The sequence below is a fragment of the Salminus brasiliensis genome, chromosome 2 (assembly GCF_030463535.1).
Source record: "Salminus brasiliensis chromosome 2, fSalBra1.hap2, whole genome shotgun sequence".
NCBI classification, from domain to species: Eukaryota; Metazoa; Chordata; class Actinopteri; order Characiformes; family Bryconidae; genus Salminus; species Salminus brasiliensis.
The window spans coordinates 1,643,589-1,670,739 of record NC_132879.1 but is presented as its reverse complement, the minus strand read 5'-3'; the positions used below and the strand labels follow the sequence as shown (position 1 = coordinate 1,670,739).

Sequence of the window (27,151 nt, the reverse complement as noted above, 5' to 3'; positions counted from 1 at the left end):
TAGCTTGACGTCTGAAGAGTGTGTGATGATTTTGTGCAGATGTTGACACTGTTCAAGGCAGATGTTCACTCTTTTAGGTGTGCTGACCTGTCTACTCATGTACTCGTGCAGGTTCTCACTAACAAAGCTTACTCTTACTGTCGCTGTCCGTAGGTTTGCATAAATACCTGTGTGCTTTAGTGTGGTTTGGCTGAACTGCTTGGATCTGACCTTTACAGGCCAACACTGCTCTCAGATTAATGAAGGCCAACGCTAACACAGAGCTCCTCACACTGAGGTAAACTGTAAAGTGTGTGTGAAGCTAAATGAGCACTGCTGATGAGTCTGTATGCTGCAGATGTATGTGTGGATTACTAAGGGTGTGGAACACACAGTAAGGCCAGTCTGCCTGGCCCCGGGGCTCAGAGAGGAACATGCTGGACCATTTGGATCATCCAGAACGGGCCTACTGCTGTAATTGGCCTGGCTGTGACTCTGTGGCATTTAGATCAGCCTCTATCAATTATCCATCTGCTGAGAGAGGGAGCAGACCATGTGTGTGTGTGTGTGTGTGTGTTGGGGACAGCAGAGAACAGGCCTTTTGTGTGTGTGTGTGTATGTGTGTGTGTTGGGCTGGTTGGTGTTGTTTTTTTGGAGGGTGGCACTGAATTGTGAAATGACTCCACAGACACAGAAATCTCTCAGTGAATCTCCTCACTCTGCTGGTCGGCACACAGCAGATGTTAGCAGGCAGAGCACACACAGGAGCTGTTCTCACCAGACCCCTAGTGATGAACGTTTTTGGTGGAGAATGGTGGTGTTTATTGGAGAATGGTGGTGTTTGGTAGAGAATGATGGTGATCAGTGAATGGTGGTGTTTGGTGGAGAATTGTGGTGTTTATTGGAGAATGGTGGTGTATGGTAGAGAATGATGGTGATCAGAGAATGGTGGTATTTGGTGGTAAATGATGGTGTTTGGAGAATGGAGGTGTTTGTTGGAGATTGGTGGTGTTTGGTGGAGAATGATGGTGGTTGATTGTGAACAATGGCGTTTTTAATGGTTTTGGTGATAATTATGGTATTTTAATAGAGAATGGTGGTGATTGGTGGAGAATGATGGTGGTTGATGGTACTTGTTAGTGTGTGAATGGTGTGAGATGGTGTTTAGCGGAGAATGGTGGGGTCTGATGAAGAATGATGGTGTTTAGCGGAGAATGGTGGGGTTTGATGAAGAATGATGGTGTTTAGCGGAGAATTATTATGTTTGGTGGATAATTATTGTATTTTAATGGAGAATGGTGGTGTTTGGTGAAGAAAGATGGTGGTGGATGGTACATGTTGGTGTTTTTAAGAGAGAATGATGGTGTTTGGTAGAGAGTCGTGGTGTCTGATGAAGAATGATGGTGATTGATAGTGAGTGGTAGAGCTTGTAATGGATAATAATGGTAAAAGAGAACTGTATGAAATCTTGGTACGAGGTAACGTGAGGACACCGCCAGCGTATTCCTCAGTGCTGCAGATTGTGACCATCTCTACTGCTGTGTTAAAGGGTACACCATGATAAAATCAGCCCCCGACTCAGTGTTAGACTCAGTGTTAGCTGGATCCTAAAATTGTTGTTTTGTGCTTTGCAGGAGTTTGCAGCCCTGACAAAGGAGCTGAACGCCTGCCGGGAGCAGCTGCTGGAGAAAGAGGAGGAGATATCCGAGCTGAAGGCTGAGAGGAACAACACCAGGGTAAGTAGCACCAGCACAGTAGGCTCTGAACATAAAGATGATTAGCATCCTTGACAGTTGTCCAAGAGGATATAGGTTCAATCCCAGCTGATGGCTCCTGGACAGTTTCTGGACAATTGAATTCACTTCACATTTATTGACATAGAGCCACTCTTGAGCAAGCCAAGGCAACAATGGCAAGAAAAACTCAAACTGTTTACAAAATAGTTCAATATTGGAGCCTGCTAGTGGAAACCAAGCCCTGCAGGGAAGTAGTTTATATATATGTTTATATATATTTTATATATGCTGATCTTTATATCTGACATTATATCTAAAATATAGCCAGCCATACACGGTGACATTTCAGCTTGTTTTAAAGCCTGATTTGGTCTTTACTGACTGAATTTCAGGATAGCTCTGAATTTTTGCTCGAATGGCTGTCGTTTGACGTGCGGTGTGAGAGGTGAAATGATGCCCGATTAACTCCCCAAACGAGCTCAGAGTGAGCAGTTGGATAACCGGATGAATTTCTGATGAATGTCCAAAATTTTGCTTACTCTTCTCACAGTCTGAGCAGTCTCACAAGCTAATTTCTCCACGTCACAACCTGTTTCCTCGAAAGCGGCACGTTCTGACTGCACGGCTACAAAGAAATACGTTTTTTTTTCTCCCATTCTTAGATAAGTTAGCTAGCATGCTAAACACCACAGCACAGGCCGAGTTTTAGCTAATTGAGGCTCAAATCACACCCATTTAGATGATAAACCCTCATATCTGCGAGCAGAGTGTTGAGGGAATCATCTCAGGAGTGTTTCCTACTGTTTTCGGAAACATCTAGTAGACTGGCTCATCCCTGCTCTGTCTTTCAGTCGAACTCGGGGTCGCTGAACTTGCAACTACGGAGTGCTTGTTTTTTTCCCATATGACATATGAACGCCCCAGCGCCCCCATCCTGTGGCTCTGTTAAATGCACAAGAGGGAGTTCGCTTATTTGGCTGTGTATTAGATATAGACACAGAACAGATATTTGACAAATCAGACACGTTGTCATTTTTTAAATACCGTCCTTAATTGGACATACCGTCAGCCCCAAGCCCAAGCCCAAGCCCAAGCCCGGATTAGTGTGTTACTAATTGCTTACCATGCGTGATCTGGTGTGGTCTAACAACAGCGTCACTTGGCGTGATATTACAGTACAGTAAGTATGCATGCTCTGGTGGGCGAGTGATGAGAATTCATCCTGTAATAATGGCTCGACTGGATCGGGAACGTGCTAAAAATACTGACAGTCCGATGACAAGCGGTGCTTTTTTTAACAAAATCCGAGATGCCTGGACTCATGTCAAATGCAGCTTTGTCTGTCAAGGCCGATCCAGAGTTGCAGACAGGGTTCTCACCTCCATCTCAGGAGAGAGAAAAAGAGAGAGAGAGAGATAAGGTCAGAACAGAAGAGAGTGAGAGATTCTCACATCATTTTCACCTCCAGGCCCTCAGTGTTCCCTTCAGGGCCCCTGGTGAGTCAGGCGGCTAATAGAACACAGCCCTGTAACCTTTCTGCCACAATTCAATTAAGCAGCGATTCCCACAGCCGAGCGCTCGGAGAGCCCATGATGAAACGGGGGATATGCAAGCTACATATTTGAAGAAGGCCGACGATATCAAAGCTGCAGAGCGGAGAGAGGAGGCTCTAATGAGACAAGAGGGAAAGCAAGCGGAGGAGGAGGAGGAGAGGATGAGGGTAAAGCGGCGGTTTAACAGGCTGAAAGTGTTTAACCAGAGGCGGAAAGACAGGAGAGGAGATGGTGCTGTGAATAATGAAGGAAGATTGAGCCGTGGAACAGAGGAACTGGAACTACACAGTGATTGTTTGGCAAAAATTCTAAGTTTCTGGATTTCCAAACACTCGAGGACGGTGTTCTTCAAGGGCATTTAGTAAAGGCAGCAGCTCAATATACTGCAGATCCATGACAGCTCAGAGCATGCCTAATTTTTTATTGTACACTATATGTCCAAATATTTGTGGACACCTCCTTATGAATGCATTTTACTACTTCCAAGTTGCACCCATTGCTGACACAGGCTTGTCTAGTCTCTGTAGAATAGAAGTACTGGCAATAGAATAGGACTCTCTGCAGCAGATAACCTAGATTAACCTATTGGCACCATGCTGCCTAATACCAGGTGTGGGCTTGAGGGGTATATAAAGCCCCCCAGCATTGAGCTGTGGAGCAGTGGAAGAACTGTGTTCTCTGAAATGATGGCGGTGCTCCATCTAATACTTTTAGGATGAGTTGAGGAGTTGGGGATGAATGCAATCAAATCCTCACAGCAAAGTTCCTCCAAAATCTAGTAGAAAACCTTTATCCTTGGACAGTAGAAACAGTTACTCCAACAAGAGCAGGATCTCTTTTCTTTTTAAACCCTTAATTGGAATATAGAAGAAACCACAAATCAGCAGGTGTCCCATTACTTTTGTCCAAATAGTGTAGCTCAGAAAATGAAAAATATCAAGAAATATCAAATTATATTACATAGAAAACCTCTGTAGAGTACTGTATATCTCTATATCGGGGAGGTTTGATCAAGGGGAGGCATGTGCATGGTAAAAAAAAAAGAGAAGGGGGCCGTAAATGGATCCTTGAGGAACTCCTTGTGTTCACCATTAGCAGTGACCAATTGCTGTCTGTCAGTGAGGAAGATGTGGAACCAGTCTAAGGCTGATTCTGAAATGTGAATGGAGATAAGACCGGAGAGAAGAACATCATAATGGATCATGTTGAATGCAGCACTACGATCGGGAAGGCGAAGAATGCTTACGGCTCCGTTATCAGCAGCATGCAGTAGGTAGGTCATTTACAACTATCCTGAGCACAGCGGCCTGATGGGGAAGACTCGTGGAGATTGTTTTTGGAGGGAAATGCTTGCCAGCTGAAAAAGGTAGGTTGGAGACGGGCGTGTCATTTGAGGAATGCGTTGAGTCTCGACTGGGCTTCTGGAGAACTGCTGTGACTGGAGCTGTTTTAAAGGCACTGGAGCAGAGCATAGACAGGGGGCGGGGTCAAGCTCACAGCCGACAGAGGTGGATTTATCCATCACTTCTGAAACAGAGAGACGGGATCAGTCGTAGCATGTCTAGTGAACATATCGTGAGATACGTGTGAGAGAGGATGGTTGTGAGACTGTGGTGAGTGTTCAGTGTAGATCTTTCTAATGTTGCCCTGAAGGAAGTGCTGGAAGGCTTGGCGCTGTATAAGGGTACTGGGGTGGCTAATGAAGGGGTCTGAAGGAGTTCATTGTTTATTGTCCTGTAAAAGGGTGTCAGGCTTTGACTTGCTATTAATTATAAGAGGAACATGCAGCATTTAGAAGATCCCTATACTTATAGATATGCTGGGTGCTGAGTGGACTGGAGTGGACAATAAGGCCCATTTTCTTGTGCAGACATTCAAGACGTCTGTCTAACAGTGGCTCGGATCAGTCAGTGTGGTTCCATTGTTACCCACTATGGTAAACCAACCAAACCTCTGCACTTCTTCTCTCTGATTAAACATTCTCCTTTATATGCAGGAAATGGACAAAAATATTGGGACACCTACACATCACAACTATAGGAGCTTTTCAGACACCCCATTCTAAACCCATAGGCTGTATTAGTATAGAGTTGGTCCTCCTTTGCTCTAAGCTCTACCAGCAGCAGCAGGTCTGGAGCTCTGCTGCAGTTACTGAGTCAGTTGGAGGCTTTTCTGCACTCTGCTCTGAGCTCAGCACTCGGCCCTGACCCCGCTCTGTAACTTTACGTGGTCTGACAGACACTCGGTGGCTGAGCTGCTCTCTGTGAGCTGTTCCTCCTAAACTCTTCCACTGTTCAATAATAACACCACTCACAGCTGATGGAGGAAGATCTAGGAGGGAGGAAATTTCACCAGCTGACTTGTAGTTGTTGGTGCAGCGGTGTCTCCTATTACATACAGAACCACGCTGGAGTTCAGTGAGCTCTTCAGAACCTCCTGTTCTTTCACTGATGTGTGGAGGAAAGGCAGACTGCAGGACTAGAGGCTGGATTTTATACACCTGTCGCTGAATGGGACTGAATCAGACACAAATTCAGTGATTAAGAGGTGTGTCCCAATACTTTTGTCAATATATTGTCCATATAGTATATCCTAAAACATCTTATCTTAGGTACACCTAATACACCAAATATTTGGGCAAATCGATCACAATTTTCTATCAGTACTGATATGATCTGTAAGCTACGCATTGATCCCTTTCGTCCAGCCGTGCTAATTATGCTATGTTTGCTCATTAGCAGCTGCATTGCTGTATCATTATCCACAGCGTTACTAAGAGAAGCACAGTGGATGTTATTAAGATTGACCACAATAAGGATGAAAGGAGTCTTCACTGTGTTTAAAGCAAACCGAGATCAGTCTGAATCCGTGTAAATATACTAGCAAATGGGCGTCTGGACTCATAATGGTCCAGTTCATAATGGACCACTAGTTCCAGTTACTAGGAACTAGTATAGACTTGGAGAACTGGTGCAGGAACTCTTGGTGCAGATCAGGCTTTTGACCATCGCCATCAAGTACGGAGGGGCTGGCTGGTCCAGTCATGGCTTTGTAGGCCAGAGTCAGGGGTCTGATGAAGACGACCCGATCCGACCTGTGCCGCTGTGTTCTGGATCAGCTGCAGGGGTCTGATGGTGCGCAGAGGGACACCAGCCAGAAGAGAGCTGCAGTGGTCAAGTCTTGAAGTGATGAGAGACTGAATATCTCAGCACCTGGGCTCTAAAAGTCCAGAACATAACATGGCCGTGACTGTGAGTGTTCATGATCGCCTGCGGGCCGTGGCCCGAGACCGCCCCCTGGGGCGGGCGCAGTGATGCGGGCATGACAATGACAAGCGGTATGTTTACATCTACGTCTACGTTTACGTCTACGTTTACGTCTGCGTTTACGTCTGCGTTTACGTCTACGTTTACTCAAAATACTTCCATTATGGCTCAGTTAAAACACTTAACACAGCTCAAATCAAGCTTTTGTTTTATTTTTGTAAAACTGGTTGTTGTATCTTAGCTCTTACTTTAGTGCACAGTAGCGTAATAAAGTCTCCTGTCTTTCCTGTAGCGATTACCCTTTACTGTGTTGGTTAATGCAGTGCCGTTTTCTCGTATGGTGACTGTCGGTGCAGTGGTAACATCTGCTACCCTAAGTGTGGGAACCCTTCACACATAGCTCCCTGCAAGCACTGGAATTGGAACATTAATATGTGTGAGGCGTATTACGTTTCTGGCACCTTGCATATCTATGGAATTATCTAGATGGACCTGGTTGGGCTGTACACACTATGAATACCATTATACAAATACATTTTGGGCAAATATGCACTATTGATCTGTTTTTCACAGATAAGGAGTACAGCATCGCTGTATCTCAGAAACAGGCAACTTTACAGGAGGAGGAAAAAAAACGACTTAACTTTCAGTTGAAGTTAATGTAAACGATTTTATTATATATGTCATTTTGGAGCTTTATTATCTATTGGTCCGTTCATCTTGAGGTTTTGAAACAATATAAAGAACAATTGCCAGATTGAGATTTCATTAAAAATGTTGAGACAAGGTTTCTGTCCAACAGTCAGGTATCCCAGGAACAATGTACACAAGGCCACTCTGTACAGCGACAGAAATAGAGAGCTTAAGAGCTTAAGATGTATATGTAGGTCCTGCTCATTCCACAAAAATGGCTCTGACCCATCGAGGCATGGACAAGACCTCTGAAGCTGTCCTGTGGTATCCAGCATCAAGACTAATATAAGCAGCAGATCATTTAAGTCCTGTATGTTTGTCTGCCTGATGTTCTGGATGTTCTGACCCAGTCATTGTCTAGAACATCACAGTCTGGTTCTTGTCAGAGTGTCTCAGATTCTTACGCTTTTCCATTTTTCCTGCTTCAGCACCTTCATCACCTTCGAGAACTGACCGTTCACTCACTGCCTAATATGTAGATCCATCCAGAGTAGGGTTTGTCCCCCCGACTGTTTCCTCTCTGCATGGTGTTCACCTCCTGCTAGAGGTTCCTGTAGTTCCCCATCTCCGTCCTTGGGCCGTGGGCTGAAACTGATTTGGTATGCTGTGACCCATTCCCAGCAGTAACCGCATTACCATAATCTCCTCAGTGCCACGTCCAGCGGGTTTCAATTGGTTGAGAGTGCTCTATTGTTTAGGGTTTCCTCATGGCTAATGTAGTTATATCGAACACCTCCTCTCCCGGAATGAGGAGCGTCTGAAAAAGAGCGTGTATGAAGTACCTCGTTCATTTTCATTCACCTCTTTTTAATCAGGCCTGATGTGAAGCCTGACCTTGAGGAAGCGGACACATTAGCTGTGTTCCAGAGCCTAGGCTGCAGCCGAGGTAGGGTGGGTCCACGGTTGGACTGTCCCATGAAGACCCCTTCTTACAGCCTAATGGGGCAGGGTGGTGACGTCACCAGAAAGGTCCTGCCTCTTGCAATTGCGACAGGAAACCTCGGAGGCCGCTGCGTTGTGCCTCTTGCTTTTTCATTTCTTCATTGAAATTAATAATAATAATAATAATAATAACTCATTTTGTTATTTTCATTTTCTGACATTTTATTATTTATTTATTTATTTATTTATTTAGCATTTTGCCCCATTTTTTCTACCTAATTTGGAAGGCCAGTTACCCAGTCCCCCTATCACTAGCAATGTCCCCAACATTACACTCTAAAAAACAGAGGTGCTACAACAGGTTCTTTGAGCAGTGCCGTAGAAGAACCTCTTTCGGTTCAATAAAGAAGCATTTTGGTAATAGACATGTGACCTTTAAATTGCTAAAGAAGGATTTTTTGGGATCTTTTAAAGGTTCTTCACACATTTGTATGACAAACATGGTTCTTCATGGAACCAAAAGTGGTTCTTCTATGGCATCGCTCGAACAGCCATTTGTCGCAGAGGGTAGGTGGGTGAAGACTAGCACATGTCTCCTCCAATACATGTGAAGCCCCGCTGATGCAGCATCACTAGGTAGCCAGTGATACACCTGGAAGTGATGTGGAGAGAAAGTGCCTTCAACCAACCCCTGAGAGAGCAAGGCCAGTTGTGCTCTCTCAGACTCCGGCTGCCGATGGCAAAGCAGCCCAACCTGGGATTCGAACCAGCGATCCTCAGATCATAGTGGCAGTGCCCTTGTCTGCCGGACCACTCGCATCCCCTTTCTGTCCATTTTTGTGCTGTTTTTTTTTTATTTGTGTTGAATGTGTGCAGAGAACTGTGGGTAACCAAGGGCAGAGAAGGGTACATCCATGCTCCAAAAATCCGATCCAGTGGATCCGGGCTGATCCAGGCATATTTCAGTGGATTGGGTATTATATTTATTTTAATTCCAGTCCATTTCCGAGTCTTTCAGAGCGCCATCTGGTGTCCTGAATTAACAGACGTTATCCCCAGCCAGCTGCAGCATTGCGGACGTTCTCAGAAGGTAAATAAGTGAGTTGAGGTTCTGCTGTGTGGAGCTATTTTACAGTGGAACATGAAAACAGACTGGACTATCTGACCATAACCTCACTGAAACGCTCATTAGAAGGGGTGTCCACAAACATTTCGACATATAGGGTCGGTTTTCCAGACAAGGATCTAAATACCTCCGACTATACTGCTGTGATTGACAGCGGTAACATTGCTCTTTGTGTGTGTGTGTGTGTGTGTGTGTTCCTCAGCTGCTGCTGGAGCATCTGGAGTGTTTGGTGTCTAGGCATGAGCGGTCACTCCGGATGACCGTGGTGAAGCGCCAGGCCCAGTCTCCCTCAGGAGTGTCCAGCGAGGTGGAAGTCCTCAAAGCCCTGAAGTCCCTGTTTGAGCACCACAAGGCCCTGGACGAGAAGGTGAGTTCTGTGTTACAGAATGATGCTTCATTCATTGTAGAAGGAGGTAATGGAACTGTATAACATGATCACATGACCACCTGTTACAGAATGATGCAGTGAAGCTGGGTGTTATGGGATCACATGTTACAGAATGAGGTAGTGGGGCTGAGTGTTATAGGATCACATGTTACAGAATGAGGTAGTGGAGCTGAATGTTATGGGATCACCTGTTACAGAATGAGGCAGTGAAGCTGAGTGTTATGGGATCACATGTTACAGAATGAGGTAGTGGGGCTGAGTGTTATGGGACCACATGTTACAGAATGAAGTAGTGGAGCTCAGTGTTATGGGATCACATGTCACAGAATGAGGTAGTGGGGCTGAGTGTTATGGGATCACATGTTACAGAATGAGGTAGTGGGGCTGAATGTTATGGGATCACCTGTTACAGAATGAGGCAGTGAAGCTGAGTGTTATGGGATCACATGTTACAGAATGAGGCAGTGAAGCTGAGTGTTATGGGATCACATGTTACAGAATGAAGTAGTGGAGCTGAGTGTTATGGGATCACATGTTACAGACTGAAGTAGTGGAGCTCAGTGTTATGGGATCACATGTTACAGAATGAGGTAGTGGAGCTGAGTGTTATGGGATCACATGTTACAGAATGAGGTAGTGGGGCTGAGTGTTATGGGATCACATGTTACAGAAGAAGGTAGTGGAGCTGAGTGTTATGGGATCACATGTTACAGAATGAGGTAGTGGGGCTGAGTGTTATGGGATCACATGTTACAGAATGAGGTAGTGGGGCTGAGTGTTATGGGATCACATGTTACAGAAGAAGGTAGTGGAGCTGAGTGTTATGGGATCACATGTTACAGAATGAGGTAGTGGGGCTGAGTGTTATGGGATCACATGTTACAGAAGAAGGTAGTGGAGCTGAGTGTTATGGGATCACATGTTACAGAATGAGGTAGTGGAGCTGAGGTTTATGGGATCACATGTTACAGAAGAAGGTAGTGGAGCTGAGTGTTATGGGATCACATGTTACAGAATGAGGTAGTGGGGCTGAGTGTTATGGGATCACATGTTACAGAATGAGGTAGTGGAGCTGAGGTTTATGGGATCACATGTTACAGAAGAAGGTAGTGGAGCTGAGTGTGTGGTCAGTGCGTGTTAAGTAGTAGTTTTACGGTATTGTTGTTTTAGCTGCTCTGTGTTTAAACCGTCTCTGTGTTTAAACCGTTTCTGTGTTTAAACCGTTTCTGTGTTTAAACAATCTTGTGTTTAAGCTGTCTTAATGTTTAAGCCGTCTCTGTGTTTAAGCTGTCTTAATGTTTAAGCCGTCTCTGTGTTTAAGCTGCCTCTGTTTTTAAGCCGCCTCTGTGTTTAAGCAGTCTCAGTGTTTAAGCCGTCTTGTGTTTAAGCCGTCTCTGTGTTTAAGCAGTCTCTTTGTTTAAGCCGTCTCTGTGCTTAAGCTGTTTCGTGTTTAAGCCATCTCTGTGTTTAAGCTGTCATAGTGTTTAAGCTGTCGTAGTGTTTAAGCTGTTTCTGTGTTTAAACAGTCTCTGTGTTTAAGCAGTCTTGATGTTTAAGCAGTCTCGGAGTTTAAGCCGTCTCTGTGTTTAAGCAGTCTCTTTGTTTAAGCCGTCTCGATGTTTAAGCCGTCTCGATGTTTAAGCCGTCTTGGTGTTTAAGCCATCTCTGTGTTTAAGCTGTCATAGTGTTTAAGCTGTCGTAGTGTTTAAGCTGTTTCTGTGTTTAAACAGTCTCTGTGTTTAAGCAGTCTCCGTGTTTAAGCAGTCTCTGTGTTTAAGCCGTCTCTTTGTTTTAGCTGTCTTGTGTTTAAGCTGTCTCAGTGTTTAAGCCGTCTCGGTGTTTAAGCCGTCTCTTTGTTTTAGCTGTCTTGTGTTTAAGCTGTCTCAGTGTTTAAGCCGTCTCGGTGTTTAAGCAGTCTCTGTGTTTAAGCCGTCTCTTTGTTTTAGCTGTCTTGTGTTTAAGCTGTCTCAGTGTACGGCCATTTGTCCTGCACTCTGTCCTTCTGCTGTGGCCTGCAGATTGATAGCTGCAGCCCCTCGGAGGCCGTTACTCCAGCAGTAATCCATTCTGCAGCGATCTGCAGACAGGGCCATTTATGAGGCGTGTGTGTTGGGAGCGGAGGTGCAAATAAAAGCCCCATGATTCATAGTGGCGGGGTTTCAGCTATCAGCCATCCTGCAGCGAATCACCGCCAGACAGGGAGTTCAATTCTCTGGATCCGACAGCTTCACACCTAGAGAGAGAGGGAGAGAGAGAGAGAGAGGGAGAGAGAGAGAGAGAGAGAGAGGGAGAGAGAGAGAGAGAGAGAGAGAGAGAGAGAGAGAGAGAGAGAGAGAGTGGGAGAGAGAGATTTGGTGCAGGTACATTGGTTGTCATTGATATTCAGTGTTCAGTGTCTTCAGACTGACTTGCTGAGGATTAGTGAGAGAACAGAGCGTGCCGAGGGAGAGAGAGACCGTCACTGAGCAGGAAAGAAGAAGGGAAGAGTGAGGAAGAAATGAGTGAGAGAGAGGAGGGAGAGAAAAAGGGCAGGGTTAGAAAGAGGAAGAGGAAGATCAGGAAAAAGAAGAAGAGAGAGAGAGAAAGGAAGAGTGAGAGACGATATGGGACAGAGGGAGAGAAAAGAGAATTTAAGGAGTGAGAGAGAAAGGTCAGAGAAATAGAGATAGAAGAGAGAGAGAGGGAGGGAGAGGATATGGCAAAGAGAGAGAGAGAGAGAGAGAAATAATAAGAAAGCACCTCCACCTCAGCTAATAGGTTCTTCTCCTTCTTCCAGGTGAGGGAGAGGCTGCGCGTTTCTCTAGAACGAGTGTCCGCCTTGGAGGAGGAGCTAACAGCTGCCAATCAGGAGGTAAGAACTGTGTGATGTCACTTATCCTGTCTTTTTCTTGGAGCTGAGAATGATGCAGTGGAGCTGAGTGTTATGGGATCACATGTTACAGAATTAGATAGTGGAGATGAATGTTATGTGATCACGTTACAGAATGAGGTAGTGGAGCTGAGTGTTATGGGATCACCTGTCACAGGATGAGGTAGTGGAGCTGAGTTTTATGGGATCACATGTTGCAGAATGAAGTAGTGGAGCTGAGTGTTATGTGATCACATGTCACAGAATTAGATAGTAGAGCTGAATGTTATGTGATCACGTTACAGAATGAGGCAGTGGAACTGAGTGTTATGGGATCACCTGTCACAGGATGAGGTAGTGGAGCTGAATGTTAAAGGAACACATGTTACAGAATGAAGTAGTGGAGCTGAGTGTTATGGGATCACATGTTACAGAATGAGGTAGTGGAGCTGAGGTTTATGGGATCACATGTTACAGAATGAGGTAGTGGAGCTGAGTTTTATGGGATCACATGTTACAGAACATGTGACCTCATGTGATTCTCTCTCCTTTGCGTGTTCTAGCTCTATACAATATATACCATATGTAGATTTCACCAAGCCCTTTTTAGGAACACCTGTACACTACTCATTCATGTGATTATCTAGTCAGCCAATCACCTGACAGCAGTGCAACACACACAGTCATGCAGATGCGGGCCAGCATCTTAAAGTGATGCTCACACCAACCATCAGATTTTGAGATGGGCCATTTTGAGCGTTTCTAGAACTGCTGATCTTCTGAGCTGTTCAGCTCTATAGTCTCTAGAGTTTCTCACACCGGTGGAATAAAGAAAGCACATCCAATGGGCGTCGGTTCTGAGAGGTCAAACGAGAAAGCCTACAGTCGCTCTAAGAACCACTCTGCACAACAGTGGAGAGCAGAAAAGCATCTCAGGATGAACAGCAACACGTCCAACCTTGAGGAGGATGAGCTTCAGCAGCAGACGACCACGTCAGGGTCCACTTCTGTCAGCCAAGAACAGAAAGCTGAGGCTGCAGTGGGCTGATCTCCTGGGATTTTCAGCACAGCTGTCTCCAGAGTTACTCAAGGAAACACATCCAGTGAGCGGCAGTTCATCATCTTCACTTCTGCAGTTCTTGGTGCTTCATCCAGTACTTTTGGATGGGATGAGTTGGAGAGTTGGGGATGATGAGGTGGGGTGTTGATCATCATCCATCATCCTGACCTCACTAACGCTCTTGACGCTGAATGTAATCAAATCCTCACAGCAATGCTCCAGCTCTAAAATCTAGTAGACAGTCTTCTTCTCTGGACAGTAGAGACAGTCACTCCAACAAAAGCAGGATCAGCTCTTTTTAATACCCTTGATTTCAAAAGAAACAGTTAATGAGCAGGTGTCCCAATACTTTTGTCCATATAGTGTATGTTTTCATGCTTCTAAACTACAGCATATTGTCTGACTGTAGATGTTAGATTCTTGTATATGTGTCTCATCAATGTTCCGCAAAAAACTCATATCTCCAGGACAGCAACTGGACGAGCAAAAAGACCTTCTGAACTTTAAATGGACATCAGTGTTAGAAGCTTTGGAGCATTTCTATTGGTCCGTTCTGCATAACATTCCGATACTGTATAAAGAACAATCTCTAGATTCACAAAAAAATGGAGATACAAGGTGCATGCGTGACAGCGAGGAGATCTGTATAGACGCCTGATCCATCCAGTCTGCACAGGAGCACTAAACGAGAGAGAGAGAGAGAGAGAGAGAGAGACTCTCAGTCAAGGTCACTCGCCCTGTCACTGGTGTGTAGTGTGGCGGGTGTGATGGTGTGTAAACCACTGCAGCCCACTGAGGTGCCAATCACAGCCTGCTGAACTCCAGACAACCTCAGGGCAGCATAGGACAGATTTTACCACCGCATACACACACACACACACACATGCAGAGCACACACACACTTGGAACGCAGATGGAAGCATGTGTTAGCATGTGTTTTGATACTCTAGTGAGGGAGAATGATTCAGCTGCAGGTTATTTGGTTTTGAAGTGAGTGTGTGTGTGTGTGTGTGTGTTAGTGTGTGTGTGTGTGTGTGTGTTAGTGTGTGTGTGTGTTAGTGTGTGTGTGTGTCAGCCTCCTTCAGGGCACAGCCTTGCTGGAGGAACACAGATAAAGCTGCTGTATGTGTTATAGAGGTCTCTGCAGGACCTGAGTGCAGTGCAGCTGGAGCATCTGGCCAGATTCGATTTAACCCCTTTGACCCTATCCATAGTGTCCATAGTTATGCTCTGTTTACAATTGCTGTGAGGATTTGATTGCATTCAGCGACAAGAGCATTAGTGAGGTCAGGATGTTGATGAATGAGAGGTTCTGTCACTGATCCGTAAAAAAAACAAAACAACTGAGCCGTCAGTGAGGCGCTAATAGAGGACAGGAGAAACAGCGCCACCTTGTGGAACACAGCCACAGTCAGCTTTACGGATGAACAGCAGGATGAACAGCAACACCTCCAGCCTTGAGGAGGATGAGCTACAACAGCAGGGTGAGCTACACCACGTCAGGGTCCACGTCAGGGACTTCTGTCAGCCAAGAACAGAAAGCTGAGGCTGCAGTGCAGGGCTGATTCCTTGGATCTCTAGTCACTGAATACAATCAAATCCTCACAGCAATGTGTTTCCAAAATCTAGTAGAAACCCTTCTTCTCTGAAAGGGTTCTCAAAGCTAGTCACTTTCCATTACCAGCAGCATCCACTCCACTGTGACATACACACACACACACTCGCGCACACACACACACACTCCAGCTCTCTGCGCTTTGATGAGGCGAAATGAACGACATCAAAGCGAGACATGCTTTACCTTCATTTGGGCTCCAAGAAACTTGTGATTTGAGAGCAGGCCGGGCGCCCCGGCTCTTTTTGTGGAGTCAGGAGGTGTGCAGCCGTTTGATCTCTGATCCAGAAAAAATCACCCACAATCCCCTTTCCCCGTCTTCAGAAACAGAAAGCCTCTCAATTGCGGCCTCATTAAAGAAATGCATCCAAATGAAACACAAACATCCCCCCTGTCTCTCCATCCTTCTGCCTCCCAGTACAGCTTCACTGGGATGGCTCTAAAACCCAGTACTCCCTTCTTACTGCCCTCTAATATTTCCTCCTTTCTGGCCAGCAGGGACCCCAGAAGTGCTGTATGCAAATGGAGCTGCAGCACAGCACCCCGAGATTTCTAGATAATCATCATTCAAAAATAATAATAATAAAATATATGGACAAAAGTATTGGGACACCTGCTCATTCATTGTGTCATCTGAAATCAAGACTGTTAAAAAGAGCTGATCCTGCTTTTGTTGGAGTAACTGTCTCTACTGTCCAGAGAGGAAGACTTTCTACTAGATTTTGGAGCTGGAACATTGCTGTGAGGATTTGATTGCATTCATCGACAAGAGCGTTAGTGAGGTCAGGATGTTAGATGATGATCACCACCCCACCTCATCCTCCCCAACTCATCCCATTTGAAATATTGGATTGAGCACCACCATCATCATTCAATCTGTGTCAGCAATTTACACCAGTAAACACACACTCAACCAGTACATTTACACCAGTAAACACACACTCAACCAGTACATTTACACCCGTAGACACACACACACATTCCCCCTTGCTCTCCACACTGTCCTCTCTGATGTCCTACCTGAGCTCGGTGGACAGAGAGACTCAACATGGCATCAAAATAATCCCTCCCTGCCCTTTAGCCTGGAGAGAGGATGCAGCATTAGTGTGTGTGTGTGTGTGTGTGTGTGTATGTGTGTGTGTGTGTGAGTGTCTGAGTCCTGACTGCCGGAATACTTTTGTTGGAGTAACTGTCTCTACTGTCCAGAGAGGAAGACTTTCTACTAGATTTTGGACACAGTTATGGGGGACATGGGGGACAGTTAGCAAGCTGAGGAGGTTGGAGCCGGTTAGCTTTTAGCCTTACCAGTAAACGAATAAGCCGGTCTTTCCGTCTCGATATGAGTTCAGCTCCAGTTGGACGATGGAGTAAAGAGACAGTAAAAGCTAGCATCAGCTAGTGTTAGCTCATTTAGCTTAGTGTGGATCCCGGACTGAGTTTGAGCGCCTCTTCTGTGGACACTGGCTCAGGAAAAGCTGCGGCCTCAAGGCCTGGTTTCCCGTAGCGTCCTGTATTCCCAGTCCCAGGTGATGAGCTGCTCTCCAGTATCTCCGGTATCACCACCACCATATTCTCCTGGAGTCGCCGTCGCGTTTTACTGCATCTCCAGCTTTGACTCCGGCTTTCTCTAGTGGGCGAGGTTTATGTAAACGTTGCGGGTGTAAACATAACGAGTCAAGACTGTGATGTAACAGTTTTGCGGTTTTGGAATTGGCCCGTTTTACGAGTTATGACACATTGCTGAATTTTTGGGAGAGGATCCACGCTCCAAAGGCCCTGAACTCATCCCCCTGGCCCTCAAGCCTCTTCTATAACCCTGCTTTTCAGCACTCACCTCCACCCCGCCTCCACCCTTTCTTTCATCACTCACCACAGCTACAGGTGGTCAGCCTCCCCTATCCCATCATCTACCCGCTAACTGCTCCCTGCTGTACACCACAGTTTCAAGCACCAGAGATTTAGTCATTTCAACCATATACAAGAACACAGGATTCCTCCTCCAGGATGGTCCAGGTGCTGGGTGCAGGTCTGGTAGCGGTGGCCCGGATGCTCTGGTACCCTCCGCCAGGGATGGGTGGGGTCAGCCACAGTGCTGGTGGCTTTGCCCATGCAGCTTGTGGTGCAGATGTTCATGATGAAGGGAGGCGAAGAGAGCAGCAGTGGAAAGGTGCTTGTGGTTGTGGGTGTGACATCATTACCATCATCATCATCACCATCATCATCATTACCACGATGAAACTGCTGAGTCTGCTTTGACAGCAGCTATGAAAGGCATTCGTGGGAGGAGCTTAAATGAGCTGCAGTTAAATGTAAGATTTATTGGTCAGTTAAATCGTTCCTTTTCCCTAAATAGACGGAGCCGGCTGGAAGAGGTGACTCACATATTCCTACCTGCTTGCCTCAGATGTCGGAGCTGTCGGTATCTGTAGACGGATGATGAGGGCGGTGTGTCGTCTGGAAACGCGGGGGATTCATGCAGAAACACACACTGTGCACTTTTAATGCCCGCACCGCTGACCGTTTTCATCACCGTATTCCACCCCCTGCTGACTGTCAGTCCCGCCATTACTGAAAACGTCTGAACCTACTTAAAACACTCTGTGTTGACATTCTTGCAGTCGTGTGTGTGTGTGTAAATGTGTGTGCATATGTGTGTGTGTGTGTGCTTGGGTTCTCCGTCTGAGCGTGTTACGCAGGGCCTGGGGCGATGCAGGCCAGTCCACTGCTGTCCATCTGTGCTGTCTCAGACTGAGCTGTATTTAGCATGGCTTTGCTGGTCAGAAATCACGACTAAATAAAGCAGCCAATAGGAGAACTGATCTGCCTGTGTGTTTACAGCGCGGTTCCCTCTCCCACAGTCCGCCATAACATTAAAACCACCTGCCTACCATTGTCTAGGTCCCGCTCACTCCCCCAAAACAGCCCTGACCCATCGAGGCGTGGACTCCACAAGATCCTGTGCGTTTGTCTTTCACTAGTTCTCCTTCCTTGGAGCATTTTTGGTAGGTACTGACCGCTGCATTCCGGGAACACCCCTCAAGACGTGATACCTGATGTTCTGGAGATGTTCTGACCCTCCAGTCATTGTCTAGAGCATCACAGTCTGGTTCTTGTCAAAGTGTCTCAGATTCTGACACTTGTCCATTTCTCCTGCTTCAGCACCTTCATCACCTTCAAGAACTGACTGTTCACTCGCTGCCTAATATCTAGATCCACCCTTAGACAGACAGGAGCTGCTGGAACCGGGTCATCAGTGTTCTTCACTTCAGGTCTGCGGTGCTTCCAATGTTTAGGTTGTATCAAAATAAGCACTTCAGTAATGCTGTAACTACCACCAACAACTAGAACTACTGAAACTACCAGTACAGCAAGACTACTAGAACCATTTCCAAAAGTCTATATAACACAATATATAACACAACTTCTGAAAACCGTTTAAGAAATCTAGAACTATAAGACTTTCCAGAACCATTTTAGGAACTCTAATTAGACTTTTAGAACTATGTAAAGAATTACGTAAAACAAATTATAATTAGACTTGCTAAGACCACTACTGGGACTTCTAACACCACTGTAAGATAAGATAAGATAATCCTTTATTAGTCCCGCAGTGGGGAAATTCTCAATTCTAGAATTCTAGAACTATGATACCTCTAGAACCATTTCCAGAATTCTAGAACTATAAGACATCTAGAACCAAAGACAACAACTTTAAACCCGCAATTAAAATTCAGGAACCACAGTTAGAATTCCAGAACCATTGCAAGGCACATATAACTGCAGTAAGATTTATAGAACCATGTTAAACAATATGCAGCTGCAGTAAGCACCCAGTATGCATTTCTTTGCATTCAAGAACCACAGATTTTGTTCTAGAACCATTTCCAGAATTCATGAACTATAATAAGACTTCTAAAACCATTTAAGATCTAAAAGAATCTAGAACTGTAAGACTTCTAGAACCATTTCCAGAATTTCAGCACATATAACTGCAGTGAGATTTCTAGTACATAACTTCTAGAACCACAGTACAAACTTTAGAACCATGGTAAACTATCCGCAACTGTAGTAAACACCCAATATGCATTTATTTGCATTCTAGAACCACCATTTTTGTTGCAGAACCATTTCCAGAATTCTAGAATGATAAAATTCCAGAACTATAATAAGACTTCTAGAACCATTTAAGATGGTAAGCAATCTGCAACTGCAGTAAGCACCAAAGGTGCATTTCAGAATTGCGTTCTAGAACCACAGTTTATGTTCTAGAACCATGGAAAGCATTCTTGAACAGCAGTTAGAGAGACTTTTAGAAACAGACAGAATTCGGGAGTTCGTCCGGAAGTAAGAGTTCTATAGCCAGAACTGCGGCCTGGAATCTGGACCTGTGATCCAGCCTGAGGAACCACTTATTGATCACGTAGGAATCACGGCGCTTGCCGTTAATGCTGTGCTTGTGTTCCTCTGATTCTCTCGCTCTGATGCTGATTTACGGAGCTGCTCGTTCTCCCACCCGGCCGTTCTTTCTGCTGAAGAACCTGCTGAATTATTACTCTGGTGCCGCTCAGTCTCCTCATCCTCCGCCGGCAGGTTAAATGTGGAGCTCGGAGAGGAACAGCAATCCGTTCTGAGGGTAAACTCAGCGTAAACTCATTTACAGCATAATGATCAGGTCTCGGGCTGATTGCAGAGTCAACAGTGTTCAGACCCGAAGATCCTTCAAGGATAACAGCACAACCAGCACGAAATCACCAGACACGCCCCCATCCCCACCCCACCCACCCCCTCCGCAGGAAGCGGGGAAATCCATGCTTTCTCTTTTGTGATTGTGGAGGTCGGCCTGCTTTTCCAGTCTCCGTTTGAGAAAGATAATAGCGCGCCGCTGTCGTCTGCAGGCTCTAATTACAGTCAGTGTGTGTAGCCGGTGGCCACCGAGCTGTTACTGCCGAGCTGCAGGTGATAGGGGCTTCACTAAACTGCATAATTACTGTAATCACTCAAACGCCAGCGTGCGTTCAGTCAGCAACAACAGCAGCAGTGTGTCTGACATGCAGCATAATCCCGTCTCCTCGGCGTAAGGAGAGGAAAACCCCAGAGCTGCGGTGAAATTGGAGGCGAGCTGCTGTTGTTTTGCCATCAAAACCTCCTCACAAAAGTATTGGGACGCCTGTTCATTCATTAAAAATAGAGCTGATCCCGCGTTTGTTGGTGGAGTAACTGTCTCTACTGTCCATAGACTTGAACTCCCCAACTCATCCTATCCAAAAGTACTGGATGGAGCTCCACCACCATCATTCCAGAGAACACAGTTCCTCCACTGCTCCACAGCTCAATGCTGGGGGGCTTTATATACACCCCTCTAACCCATGCCTGGCATTAGGCAGCATGGTACTAATAGGTTCATGCTGATCTGCTCCAGAGAGTCCTATTCTATTGGCAGTCCTTCTCTACAGGGACTGCACAAGCTGTGTGTGTGCATTTGCACATCTGTGTCAGCAATGAGCGCACATTAAAGTGGCAGAATGCATTCGGTAGAAGGAGTGTCCACAAACATTTGGACATTATTTTACATTTCACATTTCAGAAAGGGGCAGTAGAGCTGTTGCCATCAACTTATCCTCACAGCAATGTTTCAACATCTAGTGTAAGGATCTTTACCCTTCCCAGAGGAGTAGTGGTCGTTACTGCAGCAAGGGGGTAAAAAAAAAAAACAGTTAATACCCTTGATTTCAGAGGAAATGATGAGGGAGCAGGTGTCTAAATACTTTTGGAAATATGGTGTCCAAATACTAAAGTATGTACAAATGTTTTGCAAATGTAAGGTGTGGTGAGTTATGTTAAACAGGCAGAGGAAGCATTCATGGTTTTTCTTTCCCTCTGTACAGATCGTTGCCTTACGGGAACAGAATGCTCACATTCAGAGGAAGGTGGCATCAGGAGAAGGAGCTGAGGACCTTCTGGAGACCACTGACCAGAAAGTCCATGGCAAGGTGGGCATCTATAACTAAACACCATCACACCAGAATCACCATCATTCTCCTCCAAACACAACTACTCTCCATCAAACACCATCACTCTCCACCAAACACCATCATTCTCCATCAAACATTATCTTTCTCCAACAAACACCATCACTCTCCACCAATTACCATCATTCTCCAACAAACACCACCACTCTCCACCAATTACCATCATTCTCCAACAAACACCATCACTCTCCACCAAACACCATCATTCTCTATCAAACACCATTATTTTCCACCAAACACCATCATTCTCCAACAAACACCATCACTCTCCACCAATTACCATCATTCTCCATTAAACACCATCATTCTCCACCAATTACCATCACTCTCTATAAACCACCATCATTCTCCACCAAACACCATCATCCTCCACCAAACACCATCACTCTCTATCAAACACCATCACTCTACACCAAAATCACCACCATTCTCCATTAAACACCATCATTCTCCTCCAAACACCATCATTCTCCACCAATTACCATCATCATCCACCAAACACTATCATTCTCCACCAAACACCATTATTCTCTACCAAACACCATCATCATCCACCAAACACCATCATTCTTCATGTACAGCACATTAACTGAAGCTATGGGCTTGTTGTTGTTGTATTTGTTTGTTGGGGTTTGTTTGGTCAGTAGAGACGTCCATGTTTGTGGTCAAGCTTCTCCCCTTCGTGATCCACCTCTAAGTCAGCTCTGTCTTCCTCAGACTGCAGTAGGAGCCGTGTGTGTGCCAGAGAACCACGTTACACACATAATTAGTCGTTATCTTGTCCAGTGCTTTGATTTAACAGCCTTAATTAACACCATTCCCTCACAGCTCTAATTTTAACACACCTAACGCTTCTATATTAGACCCTCAACACGTCTTCTGCACACACTCCTTCCATACTCCTGCTTCACAACACACTCACACACACACAGGTTTGAGAATGACAGCCGTATGACCTATTTCCCACATTCACACACACACACACACACACACACGCTCAGCCTGTAATATTGGGGCGGGTTTTACAGCAGATCTGTGGACCCTGCGGCTATAAACTGCTTTATTCACACCTCAGATAGATGCAGAAGCAGCATTTCCATGTTACTGCTATTGTGGGCACATTAAAACAGTCACACACACTTGCTCACACACACACACAGCGCTCAGTGCACTGAGGCTCGGTTGGCATGGTGACGGCAGTGTGTTGGGAATGGTGTGGGCGTGTCTTATCTGAAGATAAAGGTGTGATTCTGTGATTTACACACCAAACGTCCTCCAAACGTTCTCCATTCTCCACACACAGCTTGTCTTGTCCTTGTAGAGAAGTACTGCCAATAGAATAGGACTCTTTGCAGCAGATAAACTAGATGACCCTATTGACACCATGCTGCCTAATAATGCCAGGTGGGGGCTAGAGGGGTATAAAGCCCCCAAGCATTGAGCTGTGGAGCAGTGGAAGAACTGTGTTCTCTGGAAGGATGGTGGTGGAGCTCCATCCAGTACTTTTGGATAGGATGAGATGACGTGGGTGGTGATCATCATACTACATCCTGATCTCACTAACCCCGCTCTTGGATAAACTCTTCAGAAGAAACGATGAGTGTGCAGGTGTCCCAATACTTTTGTCAATACAGTGTATAATTAAATAATGAAATCTCTCCTCATCTGATTCCAGACATTAACGAAAGAGTATCATCCTCACACAGTTTCTCCCCGTCTTTAAGAGCTACGAGTGAGAAATATTGAATAACTGCAGCTGCTAAGAGTTGAACACCCACATACTGAGTACCAGGCTTAACCAGCAGCTGCCGCTTCCTCGCTTTGCCTTCAGATCCAGAGCAGTGGAGTAGCAGAGCTTCTTTAAATATGGACTCTCAGGCTGGAATCGATTCCATGCAGAAGAAGGTCAAAGGCCGTGATGTTTAACCTCAGCATTTCTTATGAGTGGGATTTACGACGTTCATTTTTCATAACCGGAACAGTGTGGATTATAAGCAGCTGAGCACACTGCCCTCCTTCGCATCATAACCCAATCATCTCTGACCGAGCTATCTGTCATAAACCCAGTCATACATGGTACAGCTAGCAGTGAAACACATAGATTAATGTCTGACCGCATAAAAAACAAGATTAAAAACAGTAGAGGTTAAAAAAAAACATACTATACTATATTGACAAAAGTATTTGGACACCAGCTCATTCATTGTTTCTTCTGAAACAAAGGCTATTAAAATAGCTGGTCCTGCTTTTGTTGGAGTAACTGTCTCTACTGTCCAGGGAAGAAGGCTTTCTACTAGATTTCGGAGCTAGAGCATTGCTGTGAGGATTTGATTGCATTCAGGAACAAGAGCGTTAGTGAGCTCAGGATGTTGGATGATGATCAACACCTCACCTCATAATCCCCAACTCCGTAACTCATGGAGTTGATGGAGTACCACCATCATTCCAGCTCAGTGCTACCATTGGGAGGGGGGCTTTGTACCGCTCTAGCCCACGCCTGGCATTAGACAGCATGGTGTCAATAGCTTCATGATGTTGCTCTGCTCCAGAGAGTCCTATTCTATTGGCAGTACTTCTTCTCTACAGGGTCTACAGGGTGGGCATTTGCACATCTATATCAGCAATGGTGCAACATAAAGTAGCTGAATGCTTTCATTAGAAGGGGCGTCCACAAACATTTGGAAATATGTAGTATTCCGGTGGGAAACCACTCTCACCTTGAGGAGGTCTACACTGGAAACTGGCTAATGGATCAAGACTCCACCTACATTCACTTTTTATAAGCTTCAGATGTTTCAGCTACACAGTTAAGTGTGGTACCAGCAGATCACAGAGCAGAGCAGGTCCACCACCCCAGAACGTTCAGCCAAGAGCAGCTCTGTGGCCACAAGCTTCTATCAAACAGGGGGCCAACAGATGGTCTCCAGTGAAGGGAGGTGCACAGTCAGTGCTGATTCAGGTCAGTCTTCCAGACACTGATCATGAGTCTCTCTCGCTCGCTCTCTCGCTCTGTCTCTCTGTCTTTGGGCGATAAAGTAAGTGATGCTGGATGAGCCGTCTGTAATGCCTGGCTTGCTGAGTAATCCCCTGCTCTTTTACTTTGCAGATAGAGAGGGTGTGGAGACGACGGCGCTATCAGCCATTATCTTGAGCTGAGGGAAAGAGCTTCCTCTCAGAGAAGATTATGAGCAAATCTCAAAGTTTAGCGATTGTGAGGCGAGAGTGCCGGGCGAGGGGAGTGTCACTGAGCTCAAATTCAGGCTCTGCTCTCAGAGATTTAGCGATATAATGCAGGAACCAGAGGGAGCCAGCTTCAGAACCTAAAGCCTAGCGCCTAGGTCTGCTTCCAGAACACTGAGAGATGGAGGTGATCTAACTAAACTCTGAACTGAAGAAATGGCTTTAATCATCAATTGGAATGAATAGAAATGCACACACATATTTCTTACTCCTTCAGATGTGTAGAATTAGAGTCAGAAGCAGAACATCAGCTGCAGATGATCAGAACATGGTTGGAGAGGATTATTCTGGAGGAGTCTGTCTTATTTAAACCTCAGATGTTTAGTCTGCTCTGCTCTTGATTGAAGTTAAAGTGAGATGCTCACCATGGCCAGATCCAAAGAGCTATCTGAGGCCTTCAGGAAGAAGGGTGTAGATGCAGAGGAGTCTGGGAAGGGGGTTAAGAAGATCTCAGAACAGTTAGAAATCATCATTATTCTCCATCAGACACCATCATTCTCCATCAAACACCATCATTCTCCACCAAACATCATCATTCTCCAACAAACACCATCATTCTCCACCAAACACCACCATTCACCTCCAAACACCATCATTCTCTGCTGTTCCACTGTCCACTAAATCATGGCCAGGTCAGCTGCCTTGTGGTACCTTTAAAGATCAGAAGTAGAGTTCAGTAGAGTTCAGTAGAGTTCAGTAGAGTCCAGTAGAGTTCAGTAGAGTTCAGTAGAGTTCAACAGAGTTCAGTAGAGTTCAGTAGAGTTCAGCAGAGTTCAGTAGAGTTCAGCAGAGTTCAGTAGAGTTAGGTAGAGTTCAGTAAAGTTCAGTAGAGTTCAGTAGAGTTCAGCAGAGTTAGGTAGAGTTCAGCAGAGTTCAGTAGAGTTCAGCAGAGTTCAGTAGAGTTCAGTAGAGTTCAGTAGAGTTAGGTAGAGTTCAGTAAAGTTCAGTAGAGTTCAGCAGAGTTCAGTAGAGTTCAGTAGAGTTCAGTAGAGTTCAGCAGAGTTCAGCAGAGTTCAGTAGAGTTCGGTAGAGTTCGGCAGAGTTCAGTAGAGTTCAGTAGAGTTAGGTAGAGTTCAGTAAAGTTCAGTAGAGTTCAGTAGAGTTCAGCAGAGTTCAGCAGAGTTAGGTAGAGTTCAGTAGAGTTCAGCAGAGTTCAGCAGAGTTAGGTAGAGTTCAGCAGAGTTCAGCAGAGTTCAGTAGAGTTCAGTAGAGTTAGGTAGAGTTCAGCAGAGTTCAGTAGAGTTCAGTAGAGTTAGGTAGAGTTCAGTAGAGTTCAGTAGAGTTCAGCAGAGTTCAGCAGAGTTAGGTAGAGTTCAGTAGAGTTCAGTAGAGTTCAGTAGAGTTAGGTAGAGTTCAGTAAAGTTCAGTAGAGTTCAGCAGAGTTAGGTAGAGTTCAGCAGAGTTCAGTAGAGTTCAGTAGAGTTCAGTAGAGTTCAGCAGAGTTCAGCAGAGTTAGGCAGAGTTCAGTAGAGTTCAGCAGAGTTCAGCAGAGTTAGGTAGAGTTCAGTAGAGTTCAGCAGAGTTCAGTAGAGTTCAGTAAAGTTCAGTAGAGTTCAGCAGAGTTAGGTAGAGTTCAGTAGAGTTCAGCAGAGTTCAGCAGAGTTAGGTAGAGTTCAGTAGAGTTCAGTAGAGTTAGGTAGAGTTCAGTAGAGTTCAGCAGAGTTAGGTAGAGTTCAGTAGAGTTCAGTAGAGTTCAGCAGAGTTCAGCAGAGTTAGGTAGAGTTCATTAGAGTTCAGCAGAGTTCAGCAGAGTTCAGCAGAGTTCAGTAGAGTTCAGTAGAGTTAGGTAGAGTTCAGTAGAGTTCAGTAGAGTTCAGTAGAGTTCAGTAGAGTTCAGCAGAGTTCAGCAGAGTTAGGCAGAGTTAGGTAGAGTTCAGTAGAGTTCAGCAGAGTTAGGTAGAGTTCAGTAGAGTTCAGAGGAGAAGCGAGAGGGGGGTTGGAGACGCCTAATTACTGCAGTCTACACAGATGGTTGGCTGTGGATGAGCATCTGCCCTCACACTCCCAAAATAAAGAGAGGCGAAGACTCCCTCCATCCCTCTGCTCACACACAGTCACCGCTGCAGTCGTCTGCTTTTGCTTTCCTAAACAATACCCAACATCATTCTACAACCAAACACCATCATTCTCCAACCAAACACCATCAGTCTCCACCAAACACCATCCGTCTCCACCAAACACCATCATTCTCCATCAAACATTATCTTTCTCCACCAAACACCATCATTCTCCATCAAACACCATCATTCTCCAACCAAACACCATCAGTCTCCACCAAACACCATCATTCTCCATCAAACATTATCTTTCTCCAACCAAACACCATCAGTCTCCACCAAACACCATCATTCTCCATCAAACACCATCATTCTCCATCAAACATTATCTTTCTCCACCAAACACATCATTCTCCAACCAAACACCATCAGTCTCCACCAAACACCATCAGTCTCCACCAAACACCATCATTCTCCATCAAACATTATCTTTCTCCACCAAACACCATCATTCTCCATCAAACACCATAATTCTCCAACCAAACACCATCAGTCTCCACCAAACACCATCATTCTCCATCAAACACCATCATTCTCCATCAAACATTATCTTTCTCCACCAAACACCATCATTCTCCATCAAACACCATCATTCTCCATCAAACATTATCTTTCTCCACCAAACACCATCATTCTCCACGAGACACCATCATTCTCCACCATATACCATCATTCTCCA

The 27,151-nt window shown here is 45.4% G+C and overlaps 2 protein-coding genes across 7 annotated transcripts in view; both read left to right on the top strand.

Annotated features, from left to right (window-relative positions):
• Positions 1-27,151, top strand: part of rps16 (ribosomal protein S16) — a 329,498-nt gene that overhangs the window by 95,169 nt on the left and 207,178 nt on the right. The gene's annotated exons all lie outside the window — the stretch shown is intronic.
• ppfia2 (PTPRF interacting protein alpha 2) overlaps positions 1-27,151 on the top strand; it is a 206,791-nt gene that overhangs the window by 126,995 nt on the left and 52,645 nt on the right. For all 6 annotated transcript variants that reach the window (XM_072674092.1, XM_072674091.1, XM_072674090.1 and 3 more), the window contains 4 exons: positions 1,614-1,715; positions 9,438-9,602; positions 12,400-12,474; positions 21,032-21,136. In XM_072674092.1, the coding sequence (XP_072530193.1) occupies positions 1,614-1,715; positions 9,438-9,602; positions 12,400-12,474; positions 21,032-21,136 (447 nt within the window). The remainder of the gene's footprint in view (positions 1-1,613; positions 1,716-9,437; positions 9,603-12,399; positions 12,475-21,031; positions 21,137-27,151) is intronic.